Genomic DNA, 26,163 nt, shown 5'->3' with positions numbered 1-26,163 from the left:
TGGCACTGCTACTAAATGCAAAACCGCGTGAGGCTGCCAGATTCTGGAAAGAAAAGCACTTGTTAAAACAGATTTAAAGGATCTGTTCAGTGTTAAGTGGATTTCTAGCAAGAAGGCGACAAAATTTGTCTTTCAAACCGACTCCTTCAGCAAATGAAAGAAGCAGACGCTGTCTGTGTTGTTATATCGAGGCTGCAGTGCTGAAAGCTACATGCTCGTATAATCTGTCTTCAAGTGCAGGACAAGGGGAACGCGTCCTGCCGGTCTCTTGTGCTTTCAGAAACAGATAATATATACCGCACTTTTAAGAAACTCTAATCCTGAGTCCTCGCTCTGTCCTGAACGCTCCGTAAATCCTGCTGAGCTGAAAAAATGCATTTAAATCAGCGTAGTTTATAGTGAAGACAAGTAATGTTTTTGATTAAAATATAATCACACTGACTTGATCGTAGTGACTCAGACATGATCCTACTGACTCGGACATGATTCTACTGACTCGGACATGATCCTACTGACTCGGACAGTGACTCAGACAAACTCCTGGTCGTTCAGACACGACTTGAGCGACTGGAACACTGTTATATCTCATGATCACAAAGCTGTGACAGATCTTTAATGACATTACCAAAACGACTGAAATGTGCCATGGTGACTTGTACACGATCTTAGTGTCTTGAAGATACTTTTGGCAACACGGACATGATCCTGATACTCAATTAATGACTGATCGCTGAGCCTCGGATATTATAACCACAGTAATACAGATGGGATCAAAGTGACTCGGACATTAGATGAGTGACCTGCACGTGACGTGTTGACTTGAACATTCAACACTAAAGACAGAAGACTTGGGGCTCGACTTGGACTCGAGGTTCTGTAACTTTGAATTCTACACTGTAACTCACTTTATTCTCATGCTTTTGGCCTCTAAATGTTGCCCGTGTGTCAAAGCCTCAAGATTTACTGAGGAGCATAGAGCAGCCATTCCAGCACCGTTAAAGAGAAGCATCAGGCTAACAGCACGTAAGTATATTTAACGCGTGTTGTTGCAGAGGGAACAGTAAACATCCTCAGCAGTGACAACCATTCCTATAAGCAAAATAGAGATGTTTGAAATCGCTTTATGTTATACATTTAACGTGATGCAGAATTTCAGCGATGATAGTCACTATTTCCAAAGAGGAATCGATAAAGTGCCAAAACCTTACTTTCAAAGTTGCTACAGGCTCAACTTCCTGTTCGGTGATTTCGGAGGAGAAGCCGAGAGGAGTCGCTGCCGTCACCGGAGTTAGACATGGAGGTAAAACCACTGATCAGAATCAGAATCAGAATCAGAAGTATTTATTGCCAAGTAGGTTTACACCTACCTGGAATTTGCCTTGGTATATAGGTGCATACAAAGAACATAAAACATAAAAACACAATAAGTACGACACATAAGAAAAAACAAATATAAAATAAAAAGATATAAAAGATATAATAAAATAAAGTAAAATGCAAAATGCAAAACAGGATTGCAATGTGAATGTGCAATATGCAATGTAATGTGTGTTAATGTAACACAGACTTGAGGCGTGGGGGCGGGATAAGAGTCCAAGTCAGGTGGGGGTCCCGGGCCTTGTTGATAAGGCCAACTGCAGCCGGGAAGAAGCTGGTCTTGTGGCGTGAGGTTTTGGTCCTGATGGACCGCAGCCTCCTGCCGGAGGGAAGTACCTTGAAGAGTTTGTGACCCGGGTGGGAAGGATCGGCCACAATCTTACCTGCACGCCTCAGGGTCCTAGAGGCAAACAGGTCCTGTAGAGATGGCAGATTGCAGCCAATCACCTTCTCAGCAGAACGGATGATACGCTGCAGTCTGCCTTTGTCATTGGCAGTGGCAGCAGCGTACCAGATGGTGATGGAGGAGGTGAGGATGGACTCGATGATGCAGGTGTAGAAGTGCACCATCATTGTCTTTGGCAGGTTGAACTTCTTCAGCTGCCGCAGGAAGTACATCCTCTGTTGAGCTCTTTTGGTGAGGGAGCTGATGTTCAGCTCCCACTTCAGGTCCTGGGAGATGATGGTGCCCAGGACTCCGCAGTGTCGACTGGGGAGTCTCTCAGGGTGATGGGGGTGGGTGGGGCTGGGTTCCTTCTAAAGTCTACAACCATCTCCACTGTTTTCAGAGCATTGAGCTCCAGGTTGTTCTGACCACACCAGGTCACCAGATGGTCAATCTCCCACCTGTAGGCGGACTCATCCCCACCAGAGATGAGCCCAATGAGGGTGGTGTCGTCCGCAAACTTAAGGAGTCTGACGGACTGGTGACTGGAGGTGCAGCTGTTGGTATACAGGGAGAAGAGTAGAGGGGAAAGAACACAGCCTTGAGGGGAACCGGTGCTTATGGTCCTGGAATCAGAGACATGCTTCCCCAGCCTCACGTGTTGTCTCCCGTCAGACAGGAAGTCTGTGATCCACCTGCAGGTGGAGTCAGGTACACTCAGCTGGGAGAGCTTGTCCTGTAGCAGAGCCGGAATGATGGTGTTGAAGGCAGAGCTGAAGTCCATAAACAGGATCCTGGCGTCGGTTCCTGAGGAGTCCAGGTGCTGGAGGATGAAGTGAAGGGCCATGTTTACTGCATTGTCTACAGACCTGTTGGCTCTGTAGGCAAACTGCAGGGGGTCCAGGAGAGGGTCAGTGATGGCTTTGAGGTGGAACAGCACAAGGCGCTCAAATGCCTTCATCACCACAGAGGTCAGGGCGACGGGTCTGTAATCATTGAGTCCAGTGATCTTTGTTTTTTTGGGGACAGGGATGATGGTGGAGGTCTTGAAGCAGGCTGGTACGTGGCATGTCTCCAGTGAGGTGTTAAAAATGGCTGTGAACACCGGAGACAGCTGATCAGCACAGTGTTTCAGGATTGATGGAGAGACAGAGTCTGGCCCGGCTGCTTTGCGGGGGTTCTGTCTCCTGAAGAGTCTGTTGACATCCCTCTCCAGGATGGAGAGAGTCGTCACTGTGATAGGGGAGGAGGGAGGGGGCTCTGAGGTGGGCAGTTGTGGAAAGGCGCAGGCCTTTGCTATGGTGGGGGAGGTGCAGTTGATGGGCTGGAGGGTGGTGTCACGGGGGATGGTGTCAGGACTGTCCCATTGTCTTTCAAAGCGACAGTAAAACTCATTCAAGTCGTTGGCCAGGTGTGGATCGTTAGTGGAGTGGGGGGCTCTAGGCTTACAATTTGTAATCTGCCTAAGCCCTTTCCAGACAGAGGCAGAGTCATTGGCTGAGAACTGGTGTTGGAGTTTCTCAGAGTACAGACGTTTGGCTTCTCTCACCTCCTTGCTAAACCTGTATTTTGACTCTATAAACCTGTCTCTGTCCCCACTCCTGAACGCTTCTTCCTTCTCCAACCTTAACTTTTTGAGTTTGGCTGTGAACCAGGGTTTGTCATTGTTGTAACACACCCTGGAGCGTGATGGAACACAGCTGTCCACACAGAAGCTGATATAAGAAGTCACAGCCTCTGTGTACTCGTCCAGACTGTTTGTAGCAGTCCTGAAAACCTCCCAATCTGTACAGTCCAAGCACGCCTGAAGATCCTCCACAGCTTCCCTGGTCCACTGCTTTGAAGTCCTCACAACAGGTTTGCAGAGTTTTAGTTTCTGCCTGTATGCAGGAATCAAATGGACCATGACCGAGAGTCCCAGTGCAGCCCGGGGGACGGCGTGATAGGCACTGCTTACTGTGGTGTAACAGTGATCCAGAATATTCTCCTGTCTGGTCGGGCATTTCATAAATTGTTTATATTTGGGGAGTTCGCGGGTGAGATTTCCTTTGTTAAAGTCGCCGAGGACAGGAGTCCGGGTTAGTCCGTTCCACACACAGTATCTGGTCGGCGAGCATGCGTTGTGCCTCTTACACGTTAGCCTGCGGTGGAATGTAAACACCGACCAGAATGAATGAAACAAACTCACGGGGGGAATAGAAGAGTTTGCATTTGATAAAAAAATGTTCCAGATCAGGAGAACAGTGCTGTTGAATCAATGTCACATCATTGCACCAGCCGCAGTTAGTATAGAAGCAGATTCCTCCACCTTTCGTCTTGCCGGAGAGTTCCGTGTGGCGGTCCGCTCTGAAAAGTTGGAAGCCAGCCAACTGCAGCGCAGAGTCCGGTATCGAACCACACAGCCACGTCTCCGTGAAGCCCAGAACGGAAGAAGAGGAGAAGTCTCTGTTCTTACCAACTAGTAGCTGGAGTTCGTCCAGGTTGTTGCACAGTGAACGCTCGTTGGAGAGGAATATACCTGGTAGCGGTGTGCGAAGTCCCCGCCGGCGGAGACGCACAAGTGAACCGGCACGTTTACCTCTCCTCCGTCGCTTCACTGTATGTACGAAGGTGAGGGCGCCTTTGACCAGAATATCCAAAATTTCGACAGATGAGGCGGAAAAGTCGGAAATAAATTCTCAGGAGGTATGACCCTGATGTTCATGAGCATTTCTCTGGTGAAAGAGCTCCCGGTTCTTAGGCAAAACACTGAATTAACTAACAAAACAAGACAAAACATCGCGCACCAACACACCGAGGCAGCCGTCCGCGGCACCATCATTGTATTTCACACATCTGCAGGGATGTAAAACTCACCAGGATATTTTTCATTAGACTTTAGAATAGGGTTATGGGTCGGATAGGATAAATAAAGTGACCTCTGAGCGCCCTTCTGGTTCGGAAGTGACCGAAGGACGGAAAGTTAAGTGACTGGGAACAGCTGCAGCTTTTTCCTGCCTCACTCTCGATGCTAACACACTAACTACAGCTAACTAGCTCGTTGTTCACTAGCAGCTAGTTAACACTGACGTTGTGCCACGGCTAGCTGGAGCTAACAGCTAACTCACTCAAACAGCAGAACACGCAGTTGGGTTCTTTACGGACAGATCTTGATGCTAATTGAAAGGTGCGTCTAATGCTAACCTGTGTTCACAACCGAGCCCCATTCAAACTATAGCGCTGCACCGTTTACCAGCAGAGAAACTGGGGTTAGAGGCAAGTGGAGCCACGAATCACTTCGGTAACGAGTGTAAAAGAATAAAACCCTTTAATTAACAGGATATTTGCCGGTAATTTGGTGGGACTTCCAGTCGCGGTGGGCAGCACCAGTCGTTAGCAGTGGGAGCTAGCTCTAAAAGTAGAAGCTTTTCAAACACATGGCCTCCGTGGTTCCGCTCGTTGATTGAGACTCAGACATCTCAAGGTTTAAACCCTTCATCTCCAGCACGTGCACACGCACGCACACACACACCCCGCCACGTTTGTCTTGACTGTTTCCTCCGTGGACCAGAGAACAACACGTACCGGAGGCTAGCTAGCTAATTAGCTTGAAAACACAACAAAAGATTGTCACCGGTGTTTTCGAGGCATTAAGAGTCAAACTCGCGGCGGTTCGGATTCAGAAACGTCCCAGATTGATGTGCAGCGTCCGTGTGGGGGTTGAAATGTCAACTGACCTGACTCCTGTCGGGCTCATTCTACCACAACTGACTGCGTACGTAGCTGCTAACCACCGACAAGCTAACAGGCATTAGCACTGGCGCGGAGGGACCCCTGGTGCAAAGAGATTTAGGAGGCTGAGATCTGCCTGAATGAATTTATCTTTACTTGTGCATCAGACAGAAAATCCTGCAGATTGTTTCCACTTTTTCTCAACTCCAGGTTAAAAACACACTTACTGTATTACTGCCATAAGAATATATAGTATAGTAATTGTATTATTACTATATGAACTAATGCAGTATCTGCATGAAGATGTTTCTCACTCAAACAGCTCTAGGTTTAAAATAAAGTACAAAGAAATGTTGTTCACAAGGTGCAGGGACACTGTTCCCTTATTTGGTCACTTAATTAGGGCCCGAGCACCGACAGTGGGCCCTATTGAAATTGACAGGATTATTATTATTATTATTATTTTTCAGGCAAAAGAAGGGGCTTTTTGAGGGCTTCAACGTGCTCAAATCGTTACCAAAGTTTGCAGAAAGTTAGAAAGTGGTGAAAATGTACGTATTCTGGAGTATTTAGAAATGGGCGTGGCAAAATGGCTCAACATCGCCACCTGGAACGCAATCCACAGATTTAAGTCACAATTATGATATGAACTGGTCAGGCAGGGTGTCGTCTAACACGTCTCATCCCCACAACAGCCACATAGTTTCCTCCACCAAGCAGGTTATGTTTCACCCCTGTCTGTAAATTGGTTGGCTATAAACAAGATTACCCAAAAACTACGGGCCGGATTACCACGAGACTTGGTGAACAGATGTGGTATGTATCAGGTAAGAACCCATTACATTTCTATGATGGACATCTGGAGAGCACATCACCCAGACAAGAAACAATTTACTTCTTTCTCATCTCGACACCAAACATACTCCACTTTTTACTGGGGGGTCAGCAGAAGGACATTTGCGTTCACATATACAGCTCCTCTGGAGAAGGTCCTGAGGTTCTCCAGAGTTCTGTGCATGTCTGAAAGCAGCTTTAGACTGTAAACAACTCAACGACACAAACACTAACTATAATTTATTGCTTTTAATACATCCTCACCTTCCGGAGGCACAACCTTTTTACGGCAGACAACTGTAAAAAGAAAACATTCTTACATCAGATCGTTGGATAAATGGAAATACACGTTTTAGATTAAAAGTATGAATACAAAGAATACAATGGAATAAAACACAGTATCATTAAACTTCATGAATAGGTCTGCCAGGAAATGATACTCACCGGTGCAGTTAGATGTGTGCACTTCTTGCTATGGAGAAGAAACAAAGGGACAATACAGTGACAACAGGATTTTGGGTCGCATTGTCGGGAGGCGAAGGCGGCACGAAATCTCTCTGTGCAGGAAAAAATCTGGATTATGTTATTGTCCTAGTCTGAGTTCACAGAATAAAGTTTTCACACATGTCTGTTGGTTGCTGGTTGGTTTATCAGCAGCATAACAAAAAATGTATTTGCACCAAACTTGGAGGAGGGATGGGGTCGCAGCATGAGAAGAACTCGTTAAATTTTGCAAAAATCAGGACAAAGGGTCAGATCCTTACTTTAACATAACAGATTTAAAAAAATCTGCAGTCATATTTAGTGAGTTGATATTTATAAGCGATTTAGTGCAGCTTAAAATTTTCAAATTTCTTTAAATTATTTGTTCCACAACTGTAGTTTAACTGTAGCCTTTCTAGACACATATTTTGTGTTGCTGTATTATACTGTGTTAAGTTTATTTCTCTTTAGCAGACACACGTAGTTAAGAGTAAAATATATGTTTCATTGGTTTTCATTTCACTCTGTAATCATTTAGGTGATCAGACCACTCCCTTTTTTCTTTAATATGTCTACTATAACAACTAGACAGTCGTGCTGGATGGTCCAGCCTTGGCTGAGGTATAGATTCTGTACCTTCTATTCATAATTCTGAGAATGAAGTTCGTCACCAAACATTTGTGCATAACAAAACAAAAACATATTTTTTCAGATTAGAGCTGTAATACCTCTGAAAGCCAGTCTCCCCTGTAGATGACCCGTGGGAAGCATTCTGAGGTGATGAAGGTGCTCACGTTCGCACTCCTGACTGTACCATCCTTCCTAAGTCCTTCCTGATCACGAGCACGGAGTGCTAATGACAACATACAAGATGAGCTCAACCATCCTACTGATGAAGTGATAACATATGCATGCCAATACAAGAGTGAAGCCGATAAAATTAACATTTTGCAAGATGTGGAATTTTGAAATTAGTTGGTAGATCAAAATAATAACAATAATAAGAATAAGAATAAGGAATACTCTGGTTTATTTCACTTCCACCTGTGTCACTTGCGTTGGTCCACGAATAGCTACAGCCTGATGCCCCCTCATCTGGGACGCTGTAGGTGGTTTGATCAGTGCCCTGAGTGACAGTACAGGTGACGTTCCCTGCCCCACAAACTTGTAGAAGACAATCTGGAGGACGGAAAGACAGGACGATCACCAGAGGCACGATTCGATTGTGAAGTGCCCTCAGGTCTGAGCTGGGTAGACTGTAACAAATCGATAGACTGTAAAAAAAAATTATCAGACAGCTGCAACTCATTGAAAACACAACAGCCTGAGTCTTCACTAGCACCGGGACAGTGGATCATATCAGTCCAGTTCTCAGGTCCTTTCACTGCATCCTGTCCATCAAAGAATAGATTTCAAAATATTGCTGTTGGTTTATAAGGCACTGAATGGTTATATACATTTCTAATCTACTACTATTTAACCATCCAGTCCCCTCAGGTAGTCTGGGACGGGTCTACTTTCTGTCCCCATCAGTCCAAACTAAACATGGAGAAGCAGCACCCAGTTCTAATGCTCCACGCATCTGGATCAATCTCCTAAAAAACCATGAGGCTTCCACCACCACTGTTGTGATATCCCAGCAGCTTCAGCAGAGTCGGCCCCATTACTCTGCTGTAAAGCTCCTCCTCCTCCTCCTAAAACACTATCATACTATTTGGGCTCCATTGACGGATTACAACTTATGATCTTCTTCATAAAGAAATATAATATAAGTGTGACAAATTTTATGACATATTTTAAAGCTGAGAATCGTAACACTGACTTCATTATGAACTTGTTTTGTATTTCTGACTGACAAGCGAACACGTTTGAATCATTTAAATTAAACATAACTAACATCCGACAGATCTACCACCCAATCACAAGTGACTTTTCGTTTCAAAGGTCTGTGGTTTCATCCAATGGTGAAGTGAGATGAGTTCTCACCAGCGATTTCGTTGCGATTCATATGCTAATTAGATCACACCTTCGCTCAGCGACTCCCCGGCGGCACTCCCCCCTCCCCAGCCCCCCCACTGCTCTACCGGGGTATGTTTCTGCCAGTTTGTGTCACGGGTGAATGTGGAATTCGCATCCTGTAAACGGGCACTGACTGCCAACATTTGGCTTTTCGTGCAGTGAGAGAGTTTCTTTGGTTTCAGCTGCTCAATGATCAGAGCAGAAGCTGCAGTCGGTTTGTACTGAGCTGAAGTTTCTGTTTCCGCCTCCACTCTGACCTGCTCTCACTTTAACTAATAATCACTCATTACTAGTTATCAGGACCTGATCAGTACATGAAGTAACTTAGTGTTTGTTTGATGCGCTCCAGCGTTTATGAGGCTGCATTTGAACATCATGAAAATTGACTCGTCAACATTTTGTGCTCAGTACAAAATGAGACGAGACGCTCACAGTCTCATTAGCACAGGGACACAGAAATACAGAAAAAGATATATGTGGAAATAAATTTAAGACATTTATTTCTGTATTTATTCCTTATTTATTTATGCATTTAAGTCTTTATTTATACATTTATTTATATATTTATTTATAATTAAGTCATGTTTCGCCTTCCATATTTTCTACTGTACAGTATTAGTACTTTAGTTTCCTCCTCGTCCTCCAGTCCAGCAGGCGTCGCTGTTGGCTCTGAGCTCGGTGTCTCTGTTTACCTGCCGCTGGCTCTCTTTGTCCGCTCCGGGACTCAAAGTGCGCAAAGACGAGGAACATGTCCGCCGTGCAGCTGCTGCGGGTGTCGGTACGTGAGCGGATCAGCGCTGCCGCGGAAGGCTTTCTGCTGCAGGTGGAGAAAGGAGGAGAAACGGCTCGAGTCCCGGCGCTGAGGGCGATGCTCACCAAGCGGCTCGCGGCGGCGGCGGAGGAGATCGTCGCGGTGATTGAGGAAACCGTGGCGGAGTACGAACACAGAGTGGAGCGGTCCGAGCGGGAGGTCTGCCGCCAGAGGAGGCTGCTGGATGCCGTGATGAAGCCCGAACTCCGGCTGCACAGAGTCGGTCAGTCCCTCGAGGAGCCGCTCACAGGCTAACGTTAGCTAGCTCCAGCTCTGCTAACACGAGTTGATCAAACTAACACTCCTTAAAGGGAATGATGAGTTTAAAACGATGTCTGGTTGGTTAAGTTGATGAAATGTGTAGATCAAAGGATCAGGAGCTTTGACCCTCAACGGCAGCCCGGGGTCACGTGTCTTTGATAATCATCTGCAACATGCTGTTAGAAACCTCAGCACACATCTGGGGTGTTCATGCATTTTGGCTCCTTTTGTGTAAAACAGACACATATTGTGTGAATAATTATGATACTGGCATATTTTAAAGTCAGTATAATTTCTACATCACTGTTGTGTTATATTAATAACAATAGACCCTATTTGTGAGATGCTTGATTTCAAAACGATCGCTGTGACACATAGATGAATAAATCCATGTAGGTCATAGCAACACTTTCCCTGAACTGGAGAATCTGGGTTTTATTTAAATACTAAAACTGGTTTACAACATGGATTGATTCAGTCACTGGAGTTGTGCAGTTAAGATGACTCCTGCTATTCCAGTCTATTCCTATTCCACTCCACGTGTTGATAATCGTAATATATTACGCTTGTTTCAGGACAAAAAGTTAAACTTGCGGTTCTGTCTCGCTCCAGATGCCATCTTGAGAAATCTCCCCTGGATGCTTCAGCTTCAAGTGCTCGTGCATCACGGTTGTGCTGCTGTGATCATTTTGGATTTGCAGAGTTTACAGAGAAACATGTTGTTTGGTCTCCGTCTAAAAAACTCCCACACTTTAGATGATCGTGGGCTATTTGCTCTTTGGGTGAATTCAAGCTTTGACTCGACGCAGCCATCTTCCTTCCTACTAATGACGTCATCACTAGAAGACCAGACAGAGATGTGAAGAGAGTTTGTGGTGATAAGAGCTGACGACGGTGTCGGGGTGATGTAAACATGATCACATGATCTATGCAGCAGAGTTAATACGTCACTTCCTGTCTCTGTCTGCTGCTCCACCTTCACCTGAGTAATGAGGAGGATTTGATACTGTTGTGAACGAGTCTGTGCAGAAAACCTGCTGCTGTGTTGTTCATGTGTGAGAAACAAACTCTGGAGAAACTCTGGAGACAATTCTCTGGTTGTTACCCACAGGTCATGTCTGAAAACAGCTTAACCAACTAACTAACCTCCACTCGCTCTGCTCTGTTAGTGTCCTAATTTGTTTATTTGGCCTCAAAATATAAAACTTTTTTACTGGAAACACTTCCAGTGTTTAAAGCTGCTAAATTTACGAGCTGCGTCGAGATGTTGAGGTAACTATGAACTACCTCAACATCTCTGCTTCCTGAGTGTGATCATTCAAAAATAATAACAGTCGACATTAAACGACACAACACAAGTTTTTAAAAACACTTCAGGAAACTCTGAAATGATAAACGTGTGTATTTGTGTTTCAGTTTGTCCTCCAGACGTACAGCAGCTGATGGTGAATAAAGAAGAGGTTCCCCCTAAGCAGCAGCAGTTGAGTCCCATTGTGGACCAGGAGGACCCAGAGCCCCCCCACATTAAAGAGGAACAGGAGGAACCGTGGACCAATCAGGAGGGAGAGCAGCTTCAACAACTTGAGCAGGCTGATATCAAGTTCACATTGACTGCTGTCACTGTGAAGAGTGAAGAAGATGAAGAGAAACCTGAGTTGTCACAGCTTCATCAGAGTCAGACTGAGGAGAACAGAGCGGACTGTGGAGAACAAGAACCAGCCAGGAACTCAGGTCCTGATGGACATTTACAACAAGGTACTGAGGACAAGACTGATGACAGTGAAGATGATTGGATGCAGACCAGGGAACCTCAGTCTGGTTTAAATACAAAAAATAACAAACAGCCTCTAAGTGATATGAAATGTAAAACTGGTAAGAAAGCATTAGGTTGTTCTGAGTGTGGTAAAACATTTAGACAAAAGTGCGATCTAACTATACATATGAGGAATCATACAGGAGAGAGACCGTTTAGTTGCTCTGAGTGTGGTAAAAGATTTCTTCAAAAGGTCAATCTAACTGCACATATGAGGATTCATACAGGAGAGAGACCGTTTAGTTGCTCCGAGTGTGGTAAAAGATTTATTCAAAAGGTCAATCTAACTGCACATATGAGGATTCATACAGGAGAGAGACCGTTTAGTTGCTCCGAGTGTGGTAAAAGATTTATTCAAAAGGTCAATCTAACTGTACATATGAGGATTCATACAGGAGAGAGACCGTTTAGTTGCTCTGAGTGTGGTAAAAGCTTTCTTTATAAGGGCGATGTAACTGCACATATGAGGATTCATACAGGAGAGAAAGCATTTAGTTGCTCCGAGTGTGGTAAAAGATTTAGCCGAAATGGCGATCTAACTGTACATATGAGGATTCATACAGGAGAGAAACCGTTTAGTTGCTCCGAGTGTGGTAAAAGATTTAGCCGAAATGGCGATCTAACTGCACATATGAGGATTCATACAGGAGAGAAACCGTTTAGTTGCTCCGAGTGTGGTAAAAGATTTCTTCAAAAGGGCGCTCTAACTGCACATATGAGGATTCATACAGGAGAGAAACCGTTTAGTTGCTCCGAGTGTGGTAAAAGATTTCTTCAAGAGGGCGATCTAACTGTACATATGAGGATTCATACTGGAGAGAAACCGTTTAGTTGCTCTCAGTGTGGTAAAAGATTTCTTCAAAATGGCGATCTAACTGCACATATGAGGATTCATACAGGAGAGAAAGCATTTAGTTGCTCCTAGTGTGGTAAAATATTTAGACTAATGGGTAATGTAACTGCATATGAGTAGTCATATAGGAGAGAATGAATTTACTTGCTCTGTGTGGTTAAAGATTTAAGTTGCATCGTTTGCAACAAAAGATTTATTAGGATTTGTCAGTGTGGTGTATTTAGCTAACATGGATCTTTTTGACGTGTGTAAAACATAATGACAGGTTTAAAGCTGGGGGCCCCTCGTTTCTGGATTCTCAGAATTCCTAACTATTATTCCATATGTTACTCGTTAGTTCTCTCCCTCTGAGAATGCTCTTTGACCTGTTAGATGGAGGGGTTTCCATCTTTATGTACGAAGCATGTCTTGAATTAAAGGCCCCTATGTATGATGTCATTTGATCTCAAATCTTGGGCGTACACAATTTCCCTATATGAATGCTTGTCCGGCACCGGCGAGGCAGACTTCTGCATTGGCTGAGAACGTCTCCGGGTATACCTAGGTACCTGTCCTGACCTGTAACTTCTGTGTAATAAACCTTTTTATACAAGCAAGAACGGTGTCTGCGGAGATTACTTCATCATCTTCAACATCACTGCTGCTTAAATATACAACATCAGCAACTATTCATATGATACATATTCATAGTTCACTGTTGTAAAAAGAGAATTAAGAATCCCTCCACCTGTTTTTACCAGAGTTAAACAATTTTTATGTTCCTAGAAAATACAACTCATTGAATGGAGTTTGGCTAGGCCACTCCATGACCTTAATGTGCTTCTTCTTGAGCCACTCCTTTGTTCCCTTGGCCATATGTTTTGGGTCATTGTCGTGCTGGAAGACCCATCCACGACCATTTTCAATGTCCTGGCTGAGGGAAGAAGGTTGTCGCCCAAGATTTCACGGTACATGGCCCCGTCGATCCTCCTCTCGATGCGGTGAAGTCGTCCTGTCCCCTTAGCAGAGAAACACCCCCAAAGCCTTTTCTCCAAACAGTACATCAATAATGAAATGAGTCATTAAATGTGTGTGTGTGTGTGTGTATATATATATATACACATTATGTTGTCAATTTCCTTGCAGTGTCACGATGCAAACTACAATTGTGATTTACTCAAACCCGTGTTTGAAAAGAATTAGAGGAACCTGAACATGTGTTAAACTGGAAGTTGAAGATTTTATCTTTTTCTTAAACATGACACTATACTGAAACTAACCACTACTGACTAAACTAAATTATCTAAATGAAAAGAACAAACATTAAATCCTGCAAACATAAGAAATCATCCACTGTCCATGTCAAGGTTGAAGGGGCAAGAAATTACAAAACATCACATTTTCTCCACACTTTATTTCTCACAGTTAACTTATTACATTGACAACCAAAAGGGTGACACAACATGTGATACACATATAAACAGACGTACAAAAAAGATACTTAAAAGAAATGAAATCAGATGGTCAATCTCCCACCTGTAGGCGGACTCATCCCCACCAGAGATGAGCCCAATGAGGGTGGTGTCGTCCGCGAACTTAAGGAGTTTGACGGACTGGTGACTGGAGGTGCAGCTGTTGGTATACAGGGAGAAGAGTAGAGGGGAAAGAACACAGCCTTGAGGGGAACCGGTGCTTATGGTCCTGGAATCAGAGACATGCTTCCCCAGACTCACGTGTTGTCTCCCGTCAGACAGGAAGTTTGTGATCCACCTGCAGGTGGAGTCAGGTACACTCAGCTGGGAGAGCTTGTCCTGTAGCAGAGCCGGAATGATGGTGTTGAAGGCAGAGCTGAAGTCCACAAACAGGATCCTGGCGTAGGTTCCTGAGGAGTCCAGGTGCTGGAGGATGAAGTGAAGGGCCATGTTTACTGCATCGTCTACAGACCTGTTGGCTCTGTAGGCAAACTGCAGGGGGTCCAGGAGAGGGACAGTGATGGCTTTGAGGTGGAACAGCACAAGGCGCTCAAATGCCTTCATCACCACAGAGGTCAGGGCAACGGGTCTGTAATCATTGAGTCCAGTAATCTTTGTTTTTTTGGGGACAGGGATGATGGTGGAGGTCTTGAAGCAGGCTGGTACGTGGCATGTCTCCAGTGAGGTGTTAAAAATGGCTGTGAACACCGGAGACAGCTGGTCAGCACAGTGTTTCAGGATTGATGGAGAGACAGAGTCTGGCCCGGCTGCTTTGCGGGGGTTCTGTCTCCTGAAGAGTCTGTTGACGTCCCTCTCCAGGATGGAGAGAGTCGTCACTGTGATAGGGGAGGAGGGAGGGGGCTCTGAGGTGGGCAGTTGTGGAAAGGCGCAGGCCTTTGCTATGGTGGGGGAGGTGCAGTTGATGGGCTGGAGGGTGGTGTCACGGGGGATGGTGTCAGGACTGTCCCATTGTCTTTCAAAGCGACAGTAAAACTCATTCAAGTCGTTGGCCAGGCGAGGGTCGTTAGTGGAGTGGGGGGTTCTAGGCTTACAATTTGTAATCTGTCTAAGCCCTTTCCAGACAGAGGCAGAGTCATTGGCTGAGAACTGGTGTTGGAGTTTCTCAGAGTACAGACGTTTGGCTTCTCTCACCTCCTTGCTAAACCTGTATTTCGACTCTATAAACCTGTCTCTGTCCCCACTCCTGAATGCTTCTTCCTTCTCCAACCTTAACTTTTTGAGTTTGGCTGTGAACCAGGGTTTGTCATTGTTGTAACACACCCTGGAGCGTGATGGGACACAGCTGTCCTCACAGAAGCTATATAAGAAGTCACAGCCTCTGTGTACTCGTCCAGACTGTTTGTAGCAGTCCTGAAAACCTCCCAATCTGTACAGTCCAAGCACGCCTGAAGATCCTCCACAGCTTCACTGGTCCACTGCTTTGAAGTCCTCACAACAGGTTTGCAGAGTTTTAGTTTCTGCCTGTATGCAGGAATCAAATGGACCATGACCGAGAGTCCCAGTGCAGCCCGGGGGACGGCGTGATAGGCACTGCTTACTGTGGTGTAACAGTGATCCAGAATATTCTCCTGTCTGGTCGGGCATTTCATAAATTGTTTATATTTGGGGAGTTCGCGGGTGAGATTTCCTTTGTTAAAGTCGCCGAGGACAGGAGTCCGGGTTAGTCCGTTCCACACACAGTATCTGGTCGGCGAGCATGCGTTGTGCCTCTTACACGTTAGCCTGCGGTGGAATGTAAACACCGACCAGAATGAATGAAACAAACTCACGGGGGGAGTAGAAGAGTTTGCATTTGATAAAAAAATGTTCCAGATCAGGAGAACAGTGCTGTTGAATCAATGTCACATCATTGCACCAGCCGCAGTTAGTATAGAAGCAGATTCCTCCACCTTTCGTCTTGCCGGAGAGTTCCGTGTGGCGGTCCGCTCTGAAAAGTTGGAAGCCAGCCAACTGCAGCGCAGAGTCCGGTATCGAACCACACAGCCACGTCTCCGTGAAGCCCAGAACGGAAGAAGAGGAGAAGTCTCTGTTCTTACCAACTAGTAGCTGGAGTTCGTCCAGGTTGTTGCACAGTGAACGCTCGTTGGAGAGGAATATACCTGGTAGCGGTGTGCGAAGTCCCCGCCGGCGGAGACGCACAAGTGAACCGGCACGTTTACCTCTCCTCCGTCGCTTCACTGTATGTACGAAGGTGAGGGCGCCTTTGACCAGAATATCCAAAATTTCGACAGATGAGGCGGAAAAGTCGGAAATAAATTCTCAGGAGGTATGACCCTGATGTTCATGAGCATTTCTCTGGTGAAAGAGCTCCCGGTTCTTAGGCAAAACACTGAATTAACTAACAAAACAAGACAAAACATCGCGCACCAACACACCGAGGCAACCGTCCGCGGCACCATCATTGTATTTCACACATCTGCAGGGATGTAAAACTCACCAGGATATTTTTCATTAGACTTTAGAATAGGGTTATGGGTCGGATAGGATAAATAAAGTGACCTCTGAGCGCCCTTCTGGTTCGGAAGTGACCGAAGGACGGAAAGTTAAGTGACTGGGAACAGCTGCAGCTTTTTCCTGCCTCACTCTCGATGCTAACACACTAACTACAGCTAACTAGCTCGTTGTTCACTAGCAGCTAGTTAACACTGACGTTGTGCCACGGCTAGCTGGAGCTAACAGCTAACTCACTCAAACAGCAGAACACGCAGTTGGGTTCTTTACGGACAGATCTTGATGCTAATTGAAAGGTGCGTCTAATGCTAACCTGTGTTCACAACCGAGCCCCATTCAAACTATAGCGCTGCACCGTTTACCAGCAGAGAAACTGGGGTTAGAGGCAAGTGGAGCCACGAATCACTTCGGTAACGAGTGTAAAAGAATAAAACCCTTTAATTAACAGGATATTTGCCGGTAATTTGGTGGGACTTCCAGTCGCGGTGGGCGGCACCAGTCGTTAGCAGTGGGAGCTAGCTCTAAAAGTAGAAGCTTTTCAAACACATGGCCTCCGTGGTTCCGCTCGTTGATTGAGACTCAGACATCTCAAGGTTTAAACCCTTCATCTCCAGCACGTGCACACGCACGCACACACACACCCCGCCACGTTTGTCTTGACTGTTTCCTCCGTGGACCAGAGAACAACACGTACCGGAGGCTAGCTAGCTAATTAGCTTGAAAACACAACAAAAGATTGTCACCGGTGTTTTCGAGGCATTAAGAGTCAAACTCGCGGCGGTTCGGATTCAGAAACGTCCCAGATTGATGTGCAGCGTCCGTGTGGGGGTTGAAATGTCAACTGACCTGACTCCTGTCGGGCTCATTCTACCACAACTGACTGCGTACGTAGCTGCTAACCACCGACAAGCTAACAGGCATTAGCACTGGCGCGGAGGGACCCCTGGTGCAAAGAGGTTTAGGAGGCTGAGATCTGCCTGAATGAATTTATCTTTACTTGTGCATCAGTTTCCACTTTTTCTCAACTCCAGGTTAAAAACACACTTACTGTATTACTGCCATAAGAATATATAGTATAGTAATTGTATTATTACTATATGAACTAATGCAGTATCTGCATGAAGATGTTTCTCACTCAAACAGCTCTAGGTTTAAAATAAAGTACAAAGAAATGTTGGTCACAAGGTGCAGGGACACTGTTCCCTTATTTGGTCACTTAATTAGGGCCCGAGCACCGACAGTGGGCCCTATTGAAATTGACAGGATTATTATTATTATTATTATTTTTCAGGCAAAAGAAGGGGCTTTTTGAGGGCTTCAACGTGCTCAAATCGTTACCAAAGTTTGCAGAAAGTTAGAAAGTGGTGAAAATGTACGTATTCTGGAGTATTTAGAAATGGGCGTGGCAAAATGGCTCAACATCGCCACCTGGAACGCAATCCACAGATTTAAGTCACAGTTATGATATGAACTGGTCAGGCAGGGTGTCGTCTAACACGTCTCATCCCCACAACAGCCACATAGTTTCCTCCACCAAGCAGGTTATGTTTCACCCCTGTCTGTAAATTGGTTGGCTATAAACAAGATTACCCAAAAACTACGGGCCGGATTACCACGAGACTTGGTGAACAGATGTGGTATGTATCAGGTAAGAACCCATTACATTTCTATGATGGACATCTGGAGAGCACATCACCCAGACAAGAAACAATTTACTTCTTTCTCATCTCGACACCAAACATACTCCACTTTTTACTGGGGGGTCAGCAGAAGGACATTTGCGTTCACATATACAGCTCCTCTGGAGAAGGTCCTGAGGTTCTCCAGAGTTCTGTGCATGTCTGAAAGCAGCTTTAGACTGTAAACAACTCAACGACACAAACACTAACTATAATTTATTGCTTTTAATACATCCTCACCTTCCGGAGGCACAACCTTTTTACGGCAGACAACTGTAAAAAGAAAACATTCTTACATCAGATCGTTGGATAAATGGAAATACACGTTTTAGATTAAAAGTATGAATACAAAGAATACAATGGAATAAAACACAGTATCATTAAACTTCATGAATAGGTCTGCCAGGAAATGATACTCACCGGTGCAGTTAGATGTGTGCACTTCTTGCTATGGAGAAGAAACAAAGGGACAATACAGTGACAACAGGATTTTGGGTCGCATTGTCGGGAGGCGAAGGCGGCACGAAATCTCTCTGTGCAGGAAAAAATCTGGATTATGTTATTGTCCTAGTCTGAGTTCACAGAATAAAGTTTTCACACATGTCTGTTGGTTGCTGGTTGGTTTATCAGCAGCATAACAAAAAATGTATTTACACCAAACTTGGAGGAGGGATGGGGTCGCAGCATGAGAAGAACTCGTTAAATTTTGCAAAAATCAGGACAAAGGGTCAGATCCTTACTTTAACATAACAGATTTAAAAAAATCTGCAGTCATATTTAGTGAGTTGATATTTATAAGCGATTTAGTGCAGCTTAAAATTTTCAAATTTCTTTAAATTATTTGTTCCACAACTGTAGTTTAACTGTAGCCTTTCTAGACACATATTTTGTGTTGCTGTATTATACTGTGTTAAGTTTATTTCTCTTTAGCAGACACACGTAGTTAAGAGTAAAATATATGTTTCATTGGTTTTCATTTCACTCTGTAATCATTTAGGTGATCAGACCACTCCCTTTTTTCTTTAATATGTCTACTATAACAACTAGACAGTCGTGCTGGATGGTCCAGCCTTGGCTGAGGTATAGATTCTGTACCTTCTATTCATAATTCTGAGAATGAAGTTCGTCACCAAACATTTGTGCATAACAAAACAAAAACATATTTTTTCAGATTAGAGCTGTAATACCTCTGAAAGCCAGTCTCCCCTGTAGATGACCCGTGGGAAGCATTCTGAGGTGATGAAGGTGCTCACGTTCGCACTCCTGACTGTACCATCCTTCCTAAGTCCTTCCTGATCACGAGCACGGAGTGCTAATGACAACATACAAGATGAGCTCAACCATCCTACTGATGAAGTGATAACATATGCATGCCAATACAAGAGTGAAGCCGATAAAATTAACATTTTGCAAGATGTGGAATTTTGAAATTAGTTGGTAGATCAAAATAATAACAATAATAAGAATAAGAATAAGGAATACTCTGGTTTATTTCACTTCCACCTGTGTCACTTGCGTTGGTCCACGAATAGCTACAGCCTGATGCCCCCTCATCTGGGACGCTGTAGGTGGTTTGATCAGTGCCCTGAGTGACAGTACAGGTGACGTTCCCTGCCCCACAAACTTGTAGAAGACAATCTGGAGAACGGAAAGACAGGACGATCACCAGAGGCACGATTCGATTGTGAAGTGCCCTCAGGTCTGAGCTGGGTAGACTGTAACAAATCGATAGACTGTAAAAAAAAATTATCAGACAGCTGCAACTCATTGAAAACACAACAGCCTGAGTCTTCACTAGCACCGGGACAGTGGATCATATCAGTCCAGTTCTCAGGTCCTTTCACTGCATCCTGTCCATGAAAGAATAGATTTCAAAATATTGCTGTTGGTTTATAAGGCACTGAATGGTTATATACATTTCTAATCTACTACTATTTAACCATCCAGTCCCCTCAGGTAGTCTGGGACGGGTCTACTTTCTGTCCCCATCAGTCCAAACTAAACATGGAGAAGCAGCACCCAGTTCTAATGCTCCACGCATCTGGATCAATCTCCTAAAAAACCATGAGGCTTCCACCACCACTGTTGTGATATCCCAGCAGCTTCAGCAGAGTCGGTCCCATTACTCTGCTGTAAAGCTCCTCCTCCTCCTCCTAAAACACTATCATACTATTTGGGCTCCATTGACAGATTACAACTTATGATCTTCTTCGTATAAAGAAATATAATATAAGTGTGACAAATTTTATGACATATTTTAAAGCTGAGAATCGTAACACTGACTTCATTATGAACTTGTTTTGTATTTCTGACTGACAAGCGAACACGTTTGAATCATTTAAATTAAACATAACTAACATCCGACAGATCTACCAGCCAATCACAAGTGACTTTTCGTTTCAAAGGTCTGTGGTTTCATCCAATGGTGAAGTGAGATGAGTTCTCACCAGCGATTTCGCTGCGATTCATATGCTAATTAGATCACACCTTCGCTCAGCGACTCCCCGGCAGCACTCCCCCCTCCCCAGCCCCCCCACTGCTCTACCGGGGGTATGTTTCTGCCAGTTTGTGTCACGGGTGAACGCGGAATTCGCATCCTGTAAACGGGCACTGACTGCCAACATTTGGCTTTTCGTGCAGTGAGAGAGTTTCTTTGGTCTCAGCTGCTCAATGATCAGAGCAGAAGCTGCAGTCGGTTTGTACTGAGCTGAAGTTTCTGTTTCCGCCTCCACTCTGACCTGCTCTCACTTTAACTAATAATCACTCATTACTAGTTATCAGGACCTGATCAGTACATGAAGTAACTTAGTGTTTGTTTGATGCGCTCCAGCGTTTATGAGGCTGCATTTAAACATCATGAAAATTGACTCGTCAACATTTTGTGCTCAGTACAAAATGAGACGAGACGCTCACAGTCTCATTAGCACAGGGACACAGAAATACAGAAAAAGATATATGTGGAAATAAATTTAAGACATTTATTTCTGTATTTATTCATTATTTATTTATGCATTTAAGTATTTATTTATACATTTATTTATATATTTATTTATAATGAAGTCATGTTTCGTCTTCCATATTTTCTACTGTACAGTATTAGTACTTTAGATTCCTCCTCGTCCTCCAGTCCAGCAGGCGTCGCTGTTGGCTCTGAGCTCGGTGTCTCTGTTTTCCTGCCGCTGGCTCTCTTTGTCCGCTCCGGGACTCAAAGTGCGCAAAGACGAGGAACATGTCCGCCGTGCAGCTGCTGCGGGTGTCGGTACGTGAGCGGATCAGCGCTGCCGCGGAAGGCTTTCTGCTGCAGGTGGAGAAAGGAGGAGAAACGGCTCGAGTCCCGGCGCTGAGGGCGATGCTCACCGAGCGGCTCGCGGCGGCGGCGGAGGAGATCGTCGCGGTGATTGAGGAAACCGTGGCGGAGTACGAACACAGAGTGGAGCGGTCCGAGCGGGAGGTCTGCCGCCAGAGGAGGCTGCTGGATGCCGTGATGAAGCCCGAACTCCGGCTGCACAGAGTCGGTCAGTCCCTCGAGGAGCCGCTCACAGGCTAACGTTAGCTAGCTCCAGCTCTGCTAACACGAGTTGATCAAACTAACACTTCTTAAAGGGAATGATAAGTTTAAAACGATGTCTGGTTGGTTAAGTTGATGAAATGTGTAGATCAAAGGATCAGGAGCTTTGACCCTCAACGGCAGCCCGGGGTCACGTGTCCTTGATAATCATCTGCAACATGCTGTTAGAAACCTCAGCACACATCTGGGGTGTTCATGCATTTTGGCTCCTTTTGTGTAAAAACAGACACATATTGTGTGAATAATTATGATACTGGCATATTTTAAAGTGAGTATAATTTCTACATCACTGTTGTGTTATATTAATAACAATAGACCCTATTTGTGAGATGCTTGATTTCGAAACGATCGCTGTGACACATAGATGAATAAATCCATGTAGGTCATAGCAACACTTTCCCTGAACTGGAGAATCTGGGTTTTATTTAAATACTAAAACTGGTTTACAACATGGATTGATTCAGTCACTGGAGTTGTGCAGTTAAGATGACTCCTGCTATTCCAGTCTATTCCTATTCCACTCCACGTGTTGATAATCGTAATATATTACGCTTGTTTCAGGACAAAAAGTAAAACTTGCGGTTCTGTCTCGCTCCAGATGCCATCTTGAGAAATCTCCCCTGGATGCTTCAGCTTCAAGTGCTCGTGCATCACGGTTGTGCTGCTGTGATCATTTTGGATTTGCAGAGTTTACAGAGAAACATGTTGTTTGGTGTCCGTCTAAAAAACTCCCACACTTTAGATGATCGTGGGCTATTTGCTTTTTGGGTGAATTCAAGCTTTGACTCGACGCAGCCATCTTCCTTCCTCCTAATGACGTCATCACTAGAAGACCAGACAGAGATGTGAAGAGAGTTTGTGGTGATAAGAGCTGACGACGGTGTCGGGGTGATGTAAACATGATCACATGATCTATGCAGCAGAGTTAATACGTCACTTCCTGTCTCTGTCTGCTGCTCCACCTTCACCTGAGTAATGAGGAGGATTTGATACTGTTGTGAACGAGTCTGTGCAGAAAACCTGCTGCTGTGTTGTTCATGTGTGAAACACAAACTCTGGAGAAACTCTGGAGACAATTCTCTGGTTGTTACCCACAGGTCATGTCTGAAAACAGCTTAACCAACTAACTAACCTCCACTCGCTCTGCTCTGTTAGTGTCCTAATTTGTTTATTTGGCCTCAAAATATTAAACTTTTTGACTGGAAACACTTCCAGTGTTTAAAGCTGCTAAATTTACGAGCTGCGTCGAGATGTTGAGGTAACTATGAACTACCTCAACATCTCTGCTTCCTGAGTGTGATCATTCAAAAATAATAACAGTCGACATTAAACGACACAACACAAGTTTTTAAAAACACTTCAGGAAACTCTGAAATGATAAACGTGTGTATTTGTGTTTCAGTGTGTCCTGCAGACGTACAGCAGCTGATGGTGAATAAAGAAGAGGTTCCCCCTAAGCAGCAGCAGTTGAGCCCCATTGTGGACCAGGAGGACCCAGAGCCCCCCCACATTAAAGAGGAACAGGAGGAACCGTGGACCAATCAGGAGGGAGAGCAGCTTCAACAACTTGAGCAGGCTGATATCAAGTTCACATTGACTGCTGTCACTGTGAAGAGTGAAGAAGATGAAGAGAAACCTGAGTTGTCACAGCTTCATCAGAGTCAGACTGAGGAGAACAGAGCGGACTGTGGAGAACAAGAACCAGCCAGGAACTCAGGTCCTGATGGACATTTACAACAAGGTACTGAGGACAAGACTGAAGGCAGTGAAGATGATTGGATGCAGACCAGGGAACCTCTGTCTGGTTTAAATACAACAAATAACAAACAGCCTCAAAGTGATATGAAATGTAAAACTGGTAAGAAAGCATTAGGTTGTTCTGAGTGTGGTAAAACATTTAGACAAAAGTGCAATCTAACTGTACATATGAGGACTCATACAGGAGAGAAACCGTTTAGTTGCTCTGAGTGTGGTAAAAGATTTCTTCAAAAGGTCAATCTAACTGCACATATGAGGATTCATACAGGAGAGAGACCGTTTAGTTGCTCCGAGTGTGGTAAAAGATTTATTCAAAAGGTCAATCTAACTGTACATATGAGGATTCATACAGGAGAGAGACCGTTTAGTTGCTCTGAGTGTGGTAAAAGCTTTCTTTATAAGGGCGATGTAACTGCACATATGAGGATTCATACAGGAGAGAAAGCATTTAGTTGCTCCGAGTGTGGTAAAAGATTTAGCCGAAATGGCGATCTAACTGTACATATGAGGATTCATACAGGAGAGAAACCGTTTAGTTGCTCCGAGTGTGGTAAAAGATTTAGCCGAAATGGCGATCTAACTGCACATATGAGGATTCATACAGGAGAGAAACCGTTTAGTTGCTCCGAGTGTGGTAAAAGATTTCTTCAAAAGGGCGCTCTAACTGCACATATGAGGATTCATACAGGAGAGAAACCGTTTAGTTGCTCCGAGTGTGGTAAAAGATTTCTTCAAGAGGGCGATCTAACTGCACATATGAGGATTCATACAGGAGAGAAACCGTTTAGTTGCTCCGAGTGTGGTAAAAGATTTCTTCAAGAGGGCGATCTAACTGCACATATGAGGATTCATACTGGAGAGAAACCGTTTAGTTGCTCCGAGTGTGGTAAAAGATTTCTTCAAAATGGCGATCTAACTGCACATATGAGGATTCATACAGGAGAGAAACCGTTTAGTTGCTCCGAGTGTGGTAAAAGATTTAGCCGAAAGGGCCATCTAACTGTACATATGAGGATTCATACAGGAGAGAAAGCATTTAGTTGCTCCTAGTGTGGTAAAATATTTAGACTAATGGGTAATGTAACTGCATATGAGTAGTCATATAGGAGAGAATGAATTTACTTGCTCTGTGTGGTTAAAGATTTAAGTTGCATCGTTTGCAACAAAAGATTTATTAGGATTTGTCAGTGTGGTGTATTTAGCTAACATGGATCTTTTTGACGTGTGTAAAACATAATGACAGGTTTAAAGCTGGGGGCCCCTCGTTTCTGGATTCTCAGAATTCCTAACTATTATTCCATATGTTACTCGTTAGTTCTCTCCCTCTGAGAATGCTCTTTGACCTGTTAGATGGAGGGGTTTCCATCTTTATGTACGAAGCATGTCTTGAATTAAAGGCCCCTATGTATGATGTCATTTGATCTCAAATCTTGGGCGTACACAATTTCCCTATATGAATGCGTGTCCGGCACCGGCGAGGCAGACTTCTGCATTGGCTGAGAACGTCTCCGGGTATACCTAGGTACCTGTCCTGACCTGTAACTTCTGTGTAATAAACCTTTTTATACAAGCAAGAACGGTGTCCGCGGAGATTCCTTCATCATCTTCAACATCACTGCTGCTTAAATATACAACATCAGCAACTATTCATATGATACATATTCATAGTTCACTGTTGTAAAAAGAGAATTAAGAATCCCTCCACCTGTTTTTACCAGAGTTAAACAATTTTTATGTTCCTAGAAAATACAACTCATTGAATGGAGTTTTGCTAGGCCACTCCATGACCTTAATGTGCTTCTTCTTGAGCCACTCCTTTGTTCCCTTGGCCATATGTTTTGGGTCATTGTCGTGCTGGAAGACCCATCCACGACCATTTTCAATGTCCTGGCTGAGGGAAGAAGGTTGTCGCCCAAGATTTCACGGTACATGGCCCCGTCGATCCTCCTCTCGATGCGGTGAAGTCGTCCTGTCCCCTTAGCAGAGAAACACCCCCAAAGCCTTTTCTCCAAACAGTACATCAATAATGAAATGAGTCATTAAATGTGTGTGTGTGTGTATATATATATATATACACATTATGTTGTCAATTTCCTTGCAGTGTCACGATGCAAACTACAATTGTGATTTACTCAAACCCGTGTTTGAAAAGAATTAGAGGAACCTGAACTTGTGTTAAACTGGAAGTTGAAGATTTTATCTTTTTCTTAAACATGACACTATACTGAAACTAACCACTACTGACTAAACTAAATTATCTAAATGAAAAGAACAAACATTAAATCCTGCAAACATAAGAAATCATCCACTGTCCATGTCAAGGTTGAAGGGGCAAGAAATTACAAAACATCACATTTTCTCCACACTTTATTTCTCACAGTTAACTTATTACATTGACAACCAAAAGGGTGACACAACATGTGATACACATATAAACAGACGTACAAAAAAGATACTTAAAAGAAATGAAATCAGATGGTCAATCTCCCACCTGTAGGCGGACTCATCCCCACCAGAGATGAGCCCAATGAGGGTGGTGTCGTCCGCGAACTTAAGGAGTTTGACGGACTGGTGACTGGAGGTGCAGCTGTTGGTATACAGGGAGAAGAGTAGAGGGGAAAGAACACAGCCTTGAGGGGAACCGGTGCTTATGGTCCTGGAATCAGAGACATGCTTCCCCAGCCTCAC

The 26,163-nt window shown here is 44.4% G+C and overlaps 1 protein-coding gene across 1 annotated transcript in view; it reads left to right on the top strand.

Annotated features, from left to right (window-relative positions):
• LOC117761169 (titin-like) overlaps positions 1–26,163 on the top strand; it is a 190,964-nt gene that overhangs the window by 50,431 nt on the left and 114,370 nt on the right. The window contains exons 7-8 of the mRNA XM_034584835.1: positions 11,298–11,636; positions 23,120–23,482. Coding sequence (XP_034440726.1) covers positions 11,298–11,636; positions 23,120–23,482 — 702 coding nt within the window. The remainder of the gene's footprint in view (positions 1–11,297; positions 11,637–23,119; positions 23,483–26,163) is intronic.

Source organism: Hippoglossus hippoglossus, chromosome 5, assembly GCF_009819705.1.
Source record: "Hippoglossus hippoglossus isolate fHipHip1 chromosome 5, fHipHip1.pri, whole genome shotgun sequence".
Taxonomy (NCBI): Eukaryota; Metazoa; Chordata; class Actinopteri; order Pleuronectiformes; family Pleuronectidae; genus Hippoglossus; species Hippoglossus hippoglossus.
Note: the sequence above shows the minus strand (reverse complement) of the source record. Positions and strands in the feature narration are given on the sequence as shown.